At 45.0% G+C, this 15,490-nt stretch overlaps 1 protein-coding gene across 2 annotated transcripts in view; it reads right to left on the bottom strand.

Moving 5' to 3' along the window:
* Window positions 1-15,142, bottom strand: part of galnt14 (UDP-N-acetyl-alpha-D-galactosamine:polypeptide N-acetylgalactosaminyltransferase 14 (GalNAc-T14)) — a gene marked incomplete at its 5' end in the record, with an annotated part of 140,366 nt that extends 125,224 nt beyond the window's left edge. The window contains one exon of one of the 2 annotated variants that reach the window (XM_084000829.1): window positions 14,973-15,142. In XM_084000829.1, coding sequence (XP_083856955.1) covers window positions 14,973-15,142 — 170 coding nt within the window. The remainder of the gene's footprint in view (window positions 1-14,972) is intronic. The other variant, XM_084000830.1, reaches the window with a different exon arrangement.
* Window positions 15,143-15,490: the final 348 nt, after the last annotated feature.

Raw genomic sequence — 15,490 nt, 5'->3', positions numbered from 1 at the left:
GTTTGAGAGTCAGAGTCTGAGAGTCAGAGTCTGAGTTTGAGAGTCAGAGTTCGAGAGTCAGAGTTCGAGAGTCAGAGTTCGAGAGTCAGAGTTCGAGAGTCAAAGTAGGAGTTCGAAAGTCAGAGTTCGAGAGTCAGAGTCAGAGTTCGAGAGTCAGAGTCTGAGTTCGAGAGTCAGAGTTCGAGAGTCAGAGTCAGAGTTCGAGAGTCCGAGTCAGAGTCTGAGAGTCAGAGTCAGAGTTCGAGAGTCAGAGTCAGCGTTCGAGAGTCTGAGTTCGAGAGTCTGAGTTCGACAGTCAGAGTTCGAGAGTCAGAGTTCGAGAGTCAGAGTCTGAGAGTCAGAGTCTGAGTTCGAGAGTCAGAGTTTGAGAGTCAGAGTTCGAGAGTCAGAGTTTGAGAGTCAGAGTCAGAGTTCGAAAGTCAGAGTCAGAGTCAGAGTTCGAGAGTCAGAGTCTGAGAGTCAGAGTCTGAGTTCGAGAGTCTGAGTTCGAGAGTCTGAGTTCGACAGTCAGAGTTCGAGAGTCAGAGTTCGAGAGTCAGAGTCAGAGTTCGAGAGTCAGAGTCAGACCCCTGACTTGTATAGTTTACTGTCATGTAAACACCTGGATGTTAAACTCTGAGTCTCTCTCTCTCTCTGTTTGTTTGTGTGTGTATGTGTGTGTGTGTGTGTGTGTGTGTGTGTGTGTGTGTGTGTGTGTGTGTGTGTGTGTGTGTGTGTGTGTGTGTGTGTGTGTGTGTGTGTGTGTGTGTGTGTGTGTGTGTGTGTGTGTGTGTGTGTGTGTGTGTTTCAGCTACATTTCTCTCCACGCTCCATTTGAGCTGACGAACGCTCGACCTCCGCCGCCGCCATCCATCTGCATTCTGGGAATTTCTCTGCTGTCATTATTGATCTCCTCAAACAGGGACGACGCCGCCGGCCCCTCCCCCACCCGCTGAGCGAGAGAGTGAGTGTGTTTAACCACACACACACACACACACACACACACACACACACACACACACACACACACACACACACACAGAGTGAGCGTAGTTTCACAACACTTTCACAACAACCAGAGATTGCCTGATTAAAACTGGTCTCAGATCTGAAGAACCTGTCTCACAGGTGAGCTCCCGGTCAGACTCATGTGTGTGTGTGTGTGTGTGTGTGTGTTCACCAGCGTTACACACACACACACACACGCCAGACACAGGGTTTAGCCTCAGTAAAGTGGATTACAGCTGTGACACTGAGCAGCAGCAGCACGGTGACGAATCATCGCTCTGACGAGTCTGGAAAAATTAGCACGTCTGACAAATACATTTGGGAATTATATGGTTTATTTATTTCATGGTAATCCTGCTTAGGGCTGTGTGTGTGTGTGTGTGTGTGTGTGTGTGTGTGTGTGTGTGTGTGTGTGTGTGTGTGTGTGTGTGTGTGTGTGTGTGTGTGTGTGTGTGTGTGTGTGTGTGTGTGTGTGTGTGTGTGTGTGTGTGTGTGTAGATGGGTGTGTGTGTATGTATATATGTGTATAGATGAGTGTGTGAGAGTGTGGATGTGAGTCCGTCTATAAGTCGAATTTAGAACAAACAGCATCAGGAGGAAACCGGTTTCAGAGTCGCTTGTTTCAGCGTTCTTGGTTTCAATCATTAGCTCGGCTCAACTCAGAAATACGGAAATGTACTCAAAAGGGTACAAACCCTTGTCGCTCCAGGCCTTTAACCTTTTTTAGAGACAATTTTGTACCCATTGGTGCCGGTACATTTTTGTACCTTTTGAAAATGTACCAGTTAAAGTACAATTGTTCACCTAGCATCTAAGGGGTATATATGTAACCGGTCTGAGTGTTTGCCCTGCGACTTCTCCTGAGCGAGGATCGAACCGCTTGGCCACGTCTTTTATGGATGAGTGAGTTTACTTCGAGTACCGCTAAGCGCCACAACCGGTCACTTCTCCTTACTGGTACCTCGTGACTGTGGCACACCTGCAGACCTCCATTACATATATTTAAAAGATAATTACTAGTTGAATGTTTAATTATTATCCCTATGTTAAATCATATTAATAGTCGCCTCATAGGTTACCAGACTTATTTACTTAGGCTACTAATTTTTTCTAACACACTGTCTCTGATAATGTTCCTTTAGGGGGTAAATACGTGTAGCTTAGGAGTACTGTACATACTATGTACCTTTTGCCATTCTGGAACATTTATGTGCCTTTTCTACCCCCAAAAGGTACACATAGGTACTCTAGAGTACAATAAGTGGCCCTATAGGCTACAGTAGGACAGAACTGTACCTTTAAGTACAGAAATGTCCCCCTTCTGTAGGGGAGCGTCGGGTCGATTGATACACTTTTCATTTAAACGTCTTTTTCAAAGATGACGTTATGTACACAAACATTTTTATCATGTGATCAACAACTCACATGTGTATTCTCTCAGTTACAAGTGTAATTTAACACATATGTTGGATGATCGCGCTGTTTTATAACTTTGAACGTAAGTTGACATTTGTCTCAAACGCCCCACCTATGCGGGTCGTTAGAGACACAGAGGAGGGACGGTTGAAACAGCAAACAGCATATTTTAAGCAGAAACTACTGACATTACTCTCGTTTTTATGCAGCATATCAGACAACATACTAGTGTACTCGTCATTGCCAAGATTTATTATACAGATATTGATCGCGCAATGTGACCACAATCACTACGCACGGTGGCGTGAGGGACATTTGAAACAGCTGTAGGCTATCAATCGTCCCTGCAGCGACTACTGACACTTCAACCTGTTTTGCCTCTAAACTTCAAAACTATGACATTGCATAATTTAGGACCTGTTTATGTACGAATTCATCTGTTGTTAGGTCATATTATTATTGCATGAAACACACAATACAACTTTTGATCACAAAAAAACTACCGCACCTAACATTTTACTTTCCGTAGTCAAAAACCGGTTCGCGCTAATAACTTTTGAATGGCGTGACGTAATTTCACAAGCTTTCCCAGGATTGGTCGGTGTTGAGTGCTGAACATAGTGACGAAATCTGACGGCTCAAGCTTGTGTGGTTTTCGAGGAAATCGCTGTGTATCAATCGTCCCGTGTATCAATCGACCCGGCGCTCCCCTACCCCTATTTTTCTCTGTGCAGGTTTTGATCCAAAGATCAACTTCATCATCATTAACTCGGTGACAAACAAGCGGAGAATCTTCAGGTCTGATCTGAGGTCAGCTGTGAAGCTCCACCCACCACGGTGAGCAGCGAGTCGTCCAATCACAGAGCAGGAAACTCTGTAGCTATGCCTCCCTGTTACTGTAACAACTCTACTGGAACACCGAGAGCAAAGGCTCATGGGTAACGAAGCAGCTCGACCCGTTCACACAGCTGATCAGTTGATTATTTACCGATAAACTCATTGATTAGTTTAACGACCAGTTTCTTCTTCCTCTTTTCTTTTTGTTTCTCTTCTGCTTCTTCAGCTGGAAGTTTGTTATTAGTGAACTCTGCACGGTGCTCCACGCCGCAATAACACTCACTCTGTGTGTGTGTGTGTGTGTGTGTGTGTGTGTGTGTGTGTGTGTGTGTGTGTGTGTGTGTGTGTGTGTGTGTGTGTGTGTGTGTGTGTGTGTGTGTGTGTGTGTGTGTGTGTGTGGGTGGATGTTTACTGCAGTGTTTTACTTGTAATTCTCATTCTCCACAGCTCAGCAGGGGAGATGGATGCTGCTTTTGTGTGTGACTGTGTGTGTGTGTTGTATTGTAGTGTGTGTGTGTGTGTGTGTGTGTGTGTGTGTGTGTGTTGTATTGTAGTGTGTGTGTGTGTGTGTGTGTATAACATCCAGCTGTTTGCAGGATCATCAGCAGTAACCCTGCACGGCTCCAGTCCACACGAGCACAACGAGTCTGTTTCATCCGAACAAACTTTATTGACAAACTGAGAAGAAACTAAACAATTAAACTGATGATGAACAAATATGTTAAAGGGATAGTTCAACATTTTGTCAAATTGCCCCATTGCCATAATCCCTATAGTCATAGCAGTAGGTTCGTTACGCAAGCTATTTATAGAACGGCGGAGCAGAGCCGTGAGCTGCTCAGAGCTACGCTACGGAGGCTCATTATGGGATTTCTTGGTTTCCCTCATCAAACTCATCAAATACACAATCCAACAACTCCACAACGCTCTGGTGGACAAGTTGTGAGCTGCACATTCACCACGCTATGAGATAATAACACAACGTTACCACACAGAGTTGTTTTAGAGGGAAATACAGAGACTGTTGATGAAAAACTGTCCCTGAAGGCAACGTGCATCAGAGGTTTTACATGAATTTCCCTCTAAAACAACTTTGTCTGGTAACGTTGTGTTATTATCTCATAGCGTGGTGAATGTGCAGCTCACAACTTGTCCACCAGAGCGTTGTGGAGTTGTTGGATTGTGTATTTGATGAGTTTGATGATGAGGGAAACCAAGAAATCCCATAATGAGCCTCCGTAGCGTAGCTCTGAGCAGCTCACGGCTCTGCTCCGCCGTTCTAAAAATAGCTTGCACCGACAATTAAAGGTAACGAACCTACTGCTATGACTATAGGGATTATGGGAATGGGCCAACTTGCCAAAATGTTGAACTATCCCTTTAATCAATAAATGTATAAAACATAAAGTGACTTAATGTTGCATTTCATTATTTATTGATCAACTTATTTATTATCTTGTCTTGTTTTATTTTGTTTTGTCCTCGTCCATCTGGAAGAGACGGGAGAAAGAAAAGCTAAGGAGGCAGGACCAGCCCCACACACACACACACTTTCTGCTGATAGCAGGACCCTTGACGGACACTTACTGCAGCCAATCAATGAAGGCGGATCAATAGCTGACCGGACTGATCGATTGATCGCTGCCTCAGCCTCTTTTAAATCCTCCTCATTCATAAATCTCAGCTCGCTGCTCTCAGGACGGTTTCTGTTAGTTTGGTTCTAACGTTAAAGGTTGGAAAACTGATCCTGGAGCTGTTTTATTTCACTAACTTGCTTTTCTGTTTTGTCTGTTTGTTAGTTGTTATTTTTTCATTACCTTAAAGGGATAGTTCACCCAAAATTGAAATTTCTCCTCCCCCTCATGTGGACTAAGGGCTGGGAGAAGTTTCAGAGTCCTCCGTGGCTTCTCTGAGTTACAGGGGGTCTCGGCGTAGCAGTGCATGTCCATATAACGGTTGCAAATGGATACCAACTGTCTTCGTAACAAAAAGACACACCAAAAAACATCCAAATACCTCCATGCTGCTCGCATGTAATGTCCGTCTTGTATTGAAGCCCTAAAATGTGAAATTGTTCCGAAAAGATCGAAAAATCGCTGACGCCGGTGCAAATCGCATGAGATTTGGACGGACCAGGAAGAGGAGCTTTGAGACACTTCCGCTACAAAACAAGCTTAAAATATAGACTTTTTAAAAAAATTTCGGAACAATTTCTCATGTCGGGGCTTCAATACAAGACAGACATTACATACGAGCAGCATGGAGGTATCTGGATGTTTTTTGGTGTGTCTTTTTGTTACTAAGACAGTTGGTATCCATTTGCAACCGTCATATGGACATGCACTGCTACGCCGAGACCCCCTGTAACTCAGAGAAGCCACGGAGGACTCTTCCTCCTCCTCTTCCTCTTCCTCCTCCTCCTCTTCATCTTTATCTCCATCATCCTCTTCCTCTCCATCCTTATCATCCTCCTCTTCCTCCTCCTCTGCGTCTCCAGTGGATTAAAGAGGTGAAATCAATGAGACATCAGAGCTGCTCTCAGATCCTCAGACACACTCATTAACACACACACACACACACACACACACACACACACACACACACACACACACACACCCCCCAGATGAAACATGGCTGACTGAGAGGAGGTCTAATCTGATCAGGGATCAGAGCTGATACAGTTGTAACGCCGTCGTCTCGTTGCCGCGGCGCCGCTACGGTAAAGCTGCTTAGCGTCACTGTCACTCTCACGTTGGTTTGTCGAGCACCGGCTGCTTCACACACACGACACACCGCTCCGGTTACACTCCAGCTGATTTCCCACAATGCACCAGCCCCCCCCCCCCCCCCCCCCCCGAGGGTTTCTCTGCCTCACAAGTCGTGTTTCCATTTCCCCCCGGAGAAGCGCAAAACCTAAATATCGCAATAAAGAACAGAAGGTAATGGAAACACCTACGTTTACAAAAACCTCTCAGATGTCACTACACTCTCATGAGGAGGTTTGTTTTCAGACGTGTCGATATCAAAGTGTATCGCTAAAGTTTAATGGAAACACTCTTTTCTCATCTACACGTCGGTCATGTTGTCTGTTTCCCTTCACTCTCCCGTCTGGTTTGAGTCGTCCAGTTTCCACCCAACCAGGTTATTCTAATAAGACTTTGGCGTGTGAGGTCTAATCATTCAACTCAGGCGGTGTCACACAATAACATGTCCGTGTGAATAACCAAACAATAGTTCCTTCTGTTACAGTCACGCATACTTGCCAACTCTCCCGATTCACACGGGAGACTCCTGATTTTTAACCCTATCTCCCGCGATGCTCCCGGTCAGTCATTTCTCCCGCTAATCTCCTGATTTTACAGTGAAGGAAACAAGTGAGATTGTGGGGGATATTTGTTGCAGTATCTGGCAACCCTGGACCCCTAGATTTAAAATATGAGCTTTGTTTTTGCCCACCAGCCACTGTTCACCTATAGACCAGTTCTGAATTCATTTTAAGTTTCATTCACTCCAGCAATTCTTCCCTTGAACCTCAGTCAGTCAATGTTTTATTTCGTTAAAGTTGTGTGTTGTTGTCTGCATTACGTTTTTTATAATACTATGTTGTTGTTGTTCTGACACTGTACTGTTTTTATGTTTTGGGACTCTGGATGGAAACTAGCACCAGCTGCTACGATCCGGCACATTTACATGTTTTTATATGTCCATTAATGTGCATTGTACCACCCAAATAAACCAATAAATAAATACTAAATGTGCAAGCAAGTTTTTTGTGTTTGTAATAAGAAAGAAAAACTTGATCCACTATCAGATTTTTCTACTTATTTCAAGTGAAAATCTGCTTGAAAGAAGTAAAAACTTCCCACAATACACCAGTCCCCCCCCCCCCCGAGGTTTTCTCTGCCTTTTACTTTTTCGAAATATTAGAAATATCCCTTTTATTTTGCGAAAACCTGAAATGGAAACGCAGATACAGACGGCTTACTGCTTCCTACTTCCTGCGGCCACACCTTCACTTCACACACTGCAAAAACAAAATCTTTCCAAGAATATTTTTCTTATTTCTAGTCAAACTAATCTAATTCCACTTAAAATAAGAAAAATCGCCTAAAAATTAACTTGTTTTTAGATCATTTTCATTTGTTTCAAATAAATTTTCACTTGAAATAAGTAGAAAAATCTGCCAGTGAAAGTAAGTTTTTTGTGTTTGTAATAAGAAAGAAAAACTTGCTCCACTATCAGATTTTTCTACTTATTTCAAGTAAAAAGTGTCTAAAAACAAGTTGCTTTTTAATGTGATGAGTCTTATTTTAAGTAGAACGACTAGAAATAAGACAAATATTCTTGGTAAAGATTTTGGAGTTTTTGCAGTGCGCTGAATGACATGACGGCAGGAACCAATCAGAGCGTCTGAGAGCGATGAGGTCACGACCACGAGGCCGATGAGTTTCTTTCTTTCTCCGTGGGTTTTTTTTTCAGGAGGTGGAGCTGCATGTGAGACACTGATTCATGTTCAGCTGTGTGTTGTGATTCATGAAACATGAGTCAGTGAGTGTGAAAGGTACACACACACACACACACACACACACAGACACACACACACACACACACACACACACACAGACACACACAGACACACACACACACACACACACACAGCCGGGTCAGCGATAACAACATGATCCAGTCAGTGATACATGAAGAAGGTTCACAGAGCGATGGAATAATTAGTAACCACATCACTGGAGCGCTCGCCGCCGCTTATCTCTGGTTGCCGATGGTAACGGGGAGGAGGCCTCCATCTTGGAGCGGTGACAACAAAACACTGGAGGAGCATTATCACGTCTCCGCCGAACAAAGGGGATGACAAAATGTGAACATGAGGCGCCGGCGTTTAGTTTACAGCCCGTTAACACTCCCAACGCACTCCGCTGACATTCAGCAGCAGAAGAGTCGCACACCACCAGAGCCAGTCCTCGACAAGCCTTACAACCACTCTCCATTAGCCCCATTGTATCCAACTTGGTTGCAGTTCCACCAGAATTGACCTCTGGCTAAGCCCCGCCCCCTCCACTCACTCGGACAAACAGTCAACATTCGCCGTAGGAGACATTTCACAGGAGGCAACTGATGATTTTTGGAGACAGAAAGATTAAATATCATCTGGAAGTCACCAAAACTTCACTTAGCTTTACTGCTATGGCTGTCGGTTGTCAGGCTAATGTCTGTTAGCCTGTCTATGGAGTTTTACATTATATGTTAGCATTAAGCTAGCGGGCTTTATGCTTAGTTGTGATACTGGCTAACATCTAAACATCTCTGACAATATGTTGCCTCAAATACGTTGTTGACTTAACTTAGAACAGATGTAGACATCCTTGTTCATTTTATCCACGTTTAGTTGGTGTTGTGGTCTACTGCATAACTTTATCCAGAGCAGACACTTCTCTCGGTTGAGATGTGGCTTGGGAAAAGGTTAAAAAAATCCTCCCCGTGGCCTCTCAGGATACCTAGTGTGGGAGTTGCATGTGCCCCATGAACACCGTTTGACCATTTTAAACTTAAAATGTCAAGAAAAAACATATAAAAACAAATGAAAACTGACTAACTGCAATGCATTTCAATGGACGTGGAAGCAGAGAATGTCCCAGTGTATGGGCTAGCAATGCGCACTGTGATTGGCTTATCGCGTTTGGGGGCGTGGCTTAGCCATAGGTCAATTCCACTAGGAGTGATCGCGGGCGAGTGCAGAATGAATGGGGCCCTATGGAGCTAGAAGACAAAATTTGTCCCTTTCACCTGGTAATAGTCGAAAAATCGCAAATATTGTTGTATTTTCTGAAAGTTCAATATGGATTATAGGTTAGAAGTGAAATTGTTGAGAAGTTTTGTCCTTTCGATTTCCTACAGGTTGGGCAACAGGTTGTTGGCCACAACACGCTAGCATTCTGCTAATGAATGCTGATTGGTCAGTGACGGACTTGCGACTATTTACGACCAGAGATCCCACCTGATGACACAATAGCTGTAAAACAGGGGAAAAGCTGTTTTATTTCCTTCTGTAACGCTGTTATTATGCACTTTATTAACTTTCAATATGTTTTCAAGCGAGAAAGTAACTGTTTAGTCCCCCAATATGCGGTCAGTTTATCCAAATGACGGCTGTTTAGAAGAATGTTTTCGGAGAAGTGAAGCTCCACCTGTGGAACAATGACCGTGACATCACAGAGGCAGCAGCCGGTCTGCAGAGCTGCTCGGTCAGCCAACCTCCGTCGTCATCCCGGGGGAGAAAACCATCGCTAATTACAGTAACTTACCCGCAGGTTTTTAGAGGTTTACCACCGGCTGGTTAAATTATTTCTAGGAGATAAATGTTGGTCTCATTGATGAAATCTAACAGCTGTATCAGTAGCATTAGTTAGTCTGAATGTAAAGTGAAGCTTCCTGTGTGTATTGGACAGAAGAGCAGCGCTGCCTCGGGGCTCTGGAGCCTACGGACACAAACCACCACATTTACATCAATAAATACAATGAACCGATCGTCTGCATTAAATATTGTTTAGTTTTTTTATTAAGTTATATAACATGGTTACGGTCCGCGGTTCCATAGACGGGCTGGATGGGCTGTCATCGTGCTCTGAGGTGACTCAGAAATGACCGTAAAGCAGCACAGTGACATCACAGTGACATCACTAGCATTGATCCCGAGGAGCACAGGTAGGATGTAACTCAGGTGACTGATGAAACACAATGAGATGCATCATGGGAAACGTATTATTCCACTTGTTTTTCAGCTTTAATCTGCAGCAAAAAAAACCCAAAGATTCAGACATCTTGACTCACACCTGACGCTGCTAACGAGGCAGGTGAGACAGAAAGGGGGCGGGGCCATAAAACCACAGTGTCCAGGTGATAGGCTGACTGCAGTCTCATCTTCACTAATTAACCACTTCACTGCCATCAGCTGTGATTCTGATTCTGTCTCAAGGTTGTTGCTGTCGTTGTCATTGTCGTCGTCCAAACACTTCCCTCTGTTTTTCCTTTGTGTCGGGTTAGCGCTGCTTTTTAGCAGTCTGCCCTTGTTGCCGTGCCGACGGTGTGTGTGTGTGTGTGTGTGTGTGTGTGTGTCCTCGTCCTCGTCCTCCTGCTCCTCCTGCGGGACGACGTGCACGTACGTCTCCTCCGTCCGTCCGGTCTCGGCCCATTGTCTCCGAGCGCGGATCTTAATCCCCGGTGGGTTTATAGACTGTCTGTGTGTCTGTCGGGGAGCAGACGGGGGGGGGGGTCCATTGTTCACTGAGATAATAGCAGAGCACTGGAGTGGAGTGGTTTAAACACACACACACAGACACACACACACACACACAACCACACACACACTCTCCAGCTCTGCATGTGGCAATTATCTTTCCTCTCAGCAGCTTGTGGCATCTTCTCCACCTCCTAATCTCCTCCTCCTCTTCTCTACCTCCTCCTTCTCTTCTATCTCCCCCATCTCTCCCATATACCTCCTCCTCTCCTCCATCCCAACACCTCTGCACACACACACACACACACACACACAGACATACACACAGACAGAGGCGGCGAGGTGTCGGCCACAGGGACACGTTCTCTCTGACGTCTGTTTGAACAAGACTTTTCTGACAGAACAGGACGAGTTACATGATCTGAAGTTCAGCTCCAGTGCAGCGACGAGGAAACAGAAGAAACTCTTTATTCTGTTAAGAGTCAGCCGCTGTTACACACGTGATAGAATATACAGAATAAAGGTATTAAAGCTCCATACAGTATAAAGGTAGATGTTTGTATTAAAGCTCCATACAGTATAAAGGTAGATGTTTGTATTAAAGCTCCATACAGTATAAAGGTAGATGTTTGTGTTAAAGCTCCATACAGCTCCAGAGAGAAGCTGAGAGAGAAGATGGAAACCTACACTGAGATGGTTTATATATAGAGTACATATATATTTTTATGTTTCATCCCTTCACAATAAAAAACAGGTAAAGTTAAACCTCAAAGGCTTAATTTGGAGGAGACACCGATCCACTGTGTGTGTAGTAGACATTCTCCGTCCTCAGACCACAGGTCAGAGCTCTGCAGTCTGATCTTTATGGGATGTTGGTCCTGCTGGGAAAATAACAGCAGAGCTGCTGTGATCTCCACTGGAGCTTCTCCTGACTGCTCATCTACCAGCTCCTCCTCCTCCTCCTCCTCCTCCTCTTGCAGAGCTGCTGACTGAGCACTACATTACCCAGAGATCAGCTGGTGTTCACACTGAGGAAACACACACACATACAAACTAAACCCACTGTTTTTCTTTGATTGAGCTCATGTTGATGAGACCAACTCTGGAACATCTCAGTGATGACGAGGGGAACAATACTCTTTATTGTAAAGGTAAATAAAAAAAATGACAAAGAAATTAAGAGAGGGAAGAAACATGTCAGAGTGTTTACTCTAATATAAGCTGTGGATTCCTTTATGATCAGAAGAGAAGAGATCAATAAACAGATAAATGAAACAAATTGCAGATATAAAAGTGCATCAAGCAGCAGAAACCACCACTACAGGCAAAGACGGTTTAGAAACCAAGACGCTCCACTATGAGTCAGTTTCCTGTGTCTGTGTCCCATGAGTTTCTCCATGACTCCTCCCCCTTTAGGAGACCAGCAGACCGTGACTCCTCCCCCTTTAGGAGACCAGCTGACCGTGACTCCGCCCCCTTTAGGAGAGCAGCGGACCGTGACTCCGCCCCCTTTAGGAGAGCAGCGGACCGTGACTCCGCCCCCTTTAGGGGACCAGCGGACCGTGACTCCGCTCCCTTTAGGAGACCAGCAGACCGTGACTCCGCCCCCTTTAGGAGACCAGCAGACCGTGACTCCGCCCCCTTTAGGAGACCAGTAGACCGTGACTCCGCCCCCTTTAGGAGACCAGCAGACCGTGACTCCGCCCCCTTTAGGAGACCAGTAGACCGTGACTCCGCCCCCTTTAGGAGACCAGCAGCAGACAGTGACTCCGCCCGCTTTAGGAGACCAGCAGACCGTGACTCCGCCCCCTTTAGGAGACCAGTGGACCATGACTCCGCCCCCTTTAGGAGACCAGCAGGAGAAGTGAACGTGAGCTCAGATTATGGTCGATTCTTTTGCTCCAGAGTCACTGAAGTAAATATTGGACTCATTTTTCACAACACATACACACTCTTCTGAATATTTAGACACTAAAATGGCCTGTGCCAAGATGGCGACAGTGATGTCCTCCCCCCTACTCTTCCTCCTCCTCAGGTGAAGAGGTTTTTCTTTTTCTAAGAAAACTCAACCTCTACTTTCTCTTCTCTCTCCACAGAAACTCAGGATGAGCTCCTCTCACTCTGCCAGGCTCTGCTGAGATCTACAGCTGCATGGTAACTGAGTTAACAGATAATCACATCACACACACACACACACTGACACACACACACACACACACACACACACACACACACACACACTGACACACACAGACACACACAGACACACACACACACACACCCTATCCAAGATAAATGAGCACTATCAGCCCCCTACCTCAGTGCTAACAGATTAATGTGTAAGCGTATCCCTGGTTTCCCCCCTTCCTACACACACTTCTCACTTTCTCTGTCAAACACACAGACACACACGCACACACACTCAGACACACACACACACACACACTCACACACACACACACACACACACTCTCACAGACACACACTCTTCTCAGCCGCCTTATGTCAGCTCTACAGTGAATTTCCCTCCTCCGGAAACACAGCAGATGATGCAGCCGATCGACACCACACGCATTTACGCACATTAGCGCACACATATGGACGCGTGGAAGCACTCGCACACACAAACCAACACAGTTCGACACAAACACACACACACAGTTTGACACACACACACACACACAGCGTCAGAGGCAGCAGCTTCGACTGAGTCAGACATCAAACATCCCGTCATCTGCAGGATTCAGAGGCAACGTACGTGACCAGCGACGCTAACAGAGGTTAGCTCGACACGCTGAGGCTGATGAACATAATCCAGACTTTGTTAATCTAGAGTTTGTTAATCCAGACTTTATTAATACAGTTTACATATCCAGAGTTAATTAATCCAGTGTTTATTATGCAGAGTTTATTAATCTAGAGTTTGTTTATTCAGAGTTTATTAATCTAAATTTGTTTATTCTGAGTTTATTAATCCAGAGTTTATTAAACTAGAGTTCATTAATTCACCAGCCTTTATTAATCCAGACTTTAATAATCCAGATTTTGTTAATCCAGAGTTTATTCATCTAGAGTTTATAATTCCAGACTTTATTAATCCAGAGTTTACATATTCAGAGTTTATAAATCTAGAGTTTGTTTATTCATCTTGTTAATCCAGAGTTTATTAATGACTAAGACCCGTCATCATGAACTGTAAACTGTGTGAGAATGTGGTCTGAGCAGCGACCACGCAAATGAATGAATCAATAATTAATCAATTAATTAATTAATTATTATTAATCACCACTGACGACGCGTCGGCTCAGTGAACGTTTGATCAACTTCACTGGATTTTAAATCACGGCTCCAAACTCTCTCTCTCTCTCTGCTAAAACAAAAACAACAACTCCCTCCCTCCCAACAGAGTTCCATCATCACAATGTGCACCGTCCCAGTGGACGACCTCATCCCTCGCCCATGCCTCCCATCACCATCGTTTCCATGGCAACGTGAGGTGTCATCCTGCTCACTCACACACACTAACAGCCCGACGGCATCAACTGAGTGTGAGTGTGTGAAGTGTGTGAAGTGTGTGTCCATCGTTACACACTGCACCACACACAGCTGTCAATCAATCAATCAATCAACCAATCATAGAAGACGACGGCTGCATGGGTATCAATACATCTGATCAATCCACATGTAGAGAGAACAGACAGAGGAGGCAACACAAGGAGAGTGAGTGAGTGTGTGTGTTATCTGGTGCAGTGTGTGTGTGTGTGTGTGTGTGTGTGTGTGTGTGTGTGTGTGTGTAGCTGTTATCAGTGTGTGAGCGTTTCCTCTGACAGACTCTAAGAGGATTTTTCTATTTTGGTGTTTAATTTAATTTCTGAGCCGACGGATTGTAATTTGGTGTTTCACTGTGAAAACCTGTTTGGTTCCATAATCTAAATGAGAGGATTAATCAGAAGCAGAGAGCTGCTGCTGCTGCTGCTGCCGAACCACCGGGTTGTGTTACTGTGTGTGTTACTGTGTGTGTGTGTTAGTGTGTGTGTGCATACCTGTGCTGCTGAACTGTAGTATCAGTGTGTTGTTGTTGCTGCTGCAGGCTGCTGCACTCACTCTGGGTGTGTGTGTGCGCAGATAAGTTTTATTTCTATGCAGTGTAGCGTGGACAGATGCATACATCACAGCATCGAGTGTGTCTGTGTGTTACTGTGTGTTACTGTGTGTACTGTATGTGTGTGTCTGTGTGTGCATGTGTGTAATAACCAGATTCCTCCACAGGTCGACAGCTGCCTCCGACTGAACAGATAAACTTCACCTCACACACCCACTGCAGCAACAAACAGTGTGAGTTACTGTCTGTGTGTGTGTGTGTGTCTGTGTGTGTTGCTGTGTGTGTTTTGCTGTGTGTGTGTGTGTGTCTGTGTGCGTGTGTGTGTGTGTGTGTGTGTGTGTGTGTGTTTCTGTGTGTGTGTGTGTGTGTGTGTGTGTGTACCTGTAGTGCCGGGTGTCTCTCAGTGCTCTGTTGCTGGGGATCCTCTCGCTCTCTCTCTGGTTGAAGGCGTACAGCGTGTACGGGTCGTCGCCGGGCCGCCAGCGCCGCGCCGCCAAGTAGCCGCGCTCGTCGAAGCCGTCCAACATGTCCTCCCACTCCGCGTCCGACATCTGTCAATCAATCAATCAATCAATCAATCAATCAATCAATCAATCAATCAATCAATCAATCAATCAATCAATCAATCAATCAATCAATGAATCAATCAATCAATCAATCAATCAATCAATCAACCATCGATAACTCTGATATCGAAGCTTAAAGCTCTTTCAGAAAAGGGATAAATTCAACATTTTTGGCAAACTGGCCCGTCACCATAATCCCTATAGTCATAGCAGTAGGTTCGTTACCTTTAATTGTCGGTGCAAGCTGTTTTTAGAACGGCGGAGCAGAGCCGTGAGCTGCTCAGAGCTACGCTACGGAGGCTCATTATGGGATTTCTTTGGTTTCCTTCATCA

The sequence above is a fragment of the Trachurus trachurus genome (genome assembly GCF_905171665.1).
Source record: "Trachurus trachurus genome assembly, chromosome: 24".
NCBI classification, from domain to species: Eukaryota; Metazoa; Chordata; class Actinopteri; order Carangiformes; family Carangidae; genus Trachurus; species Trachurus trachurus.
Note: the sequence above shows the minus strand (reverse complement) of the source record. Positions and strands in the feature narration are given on the sequence as shown.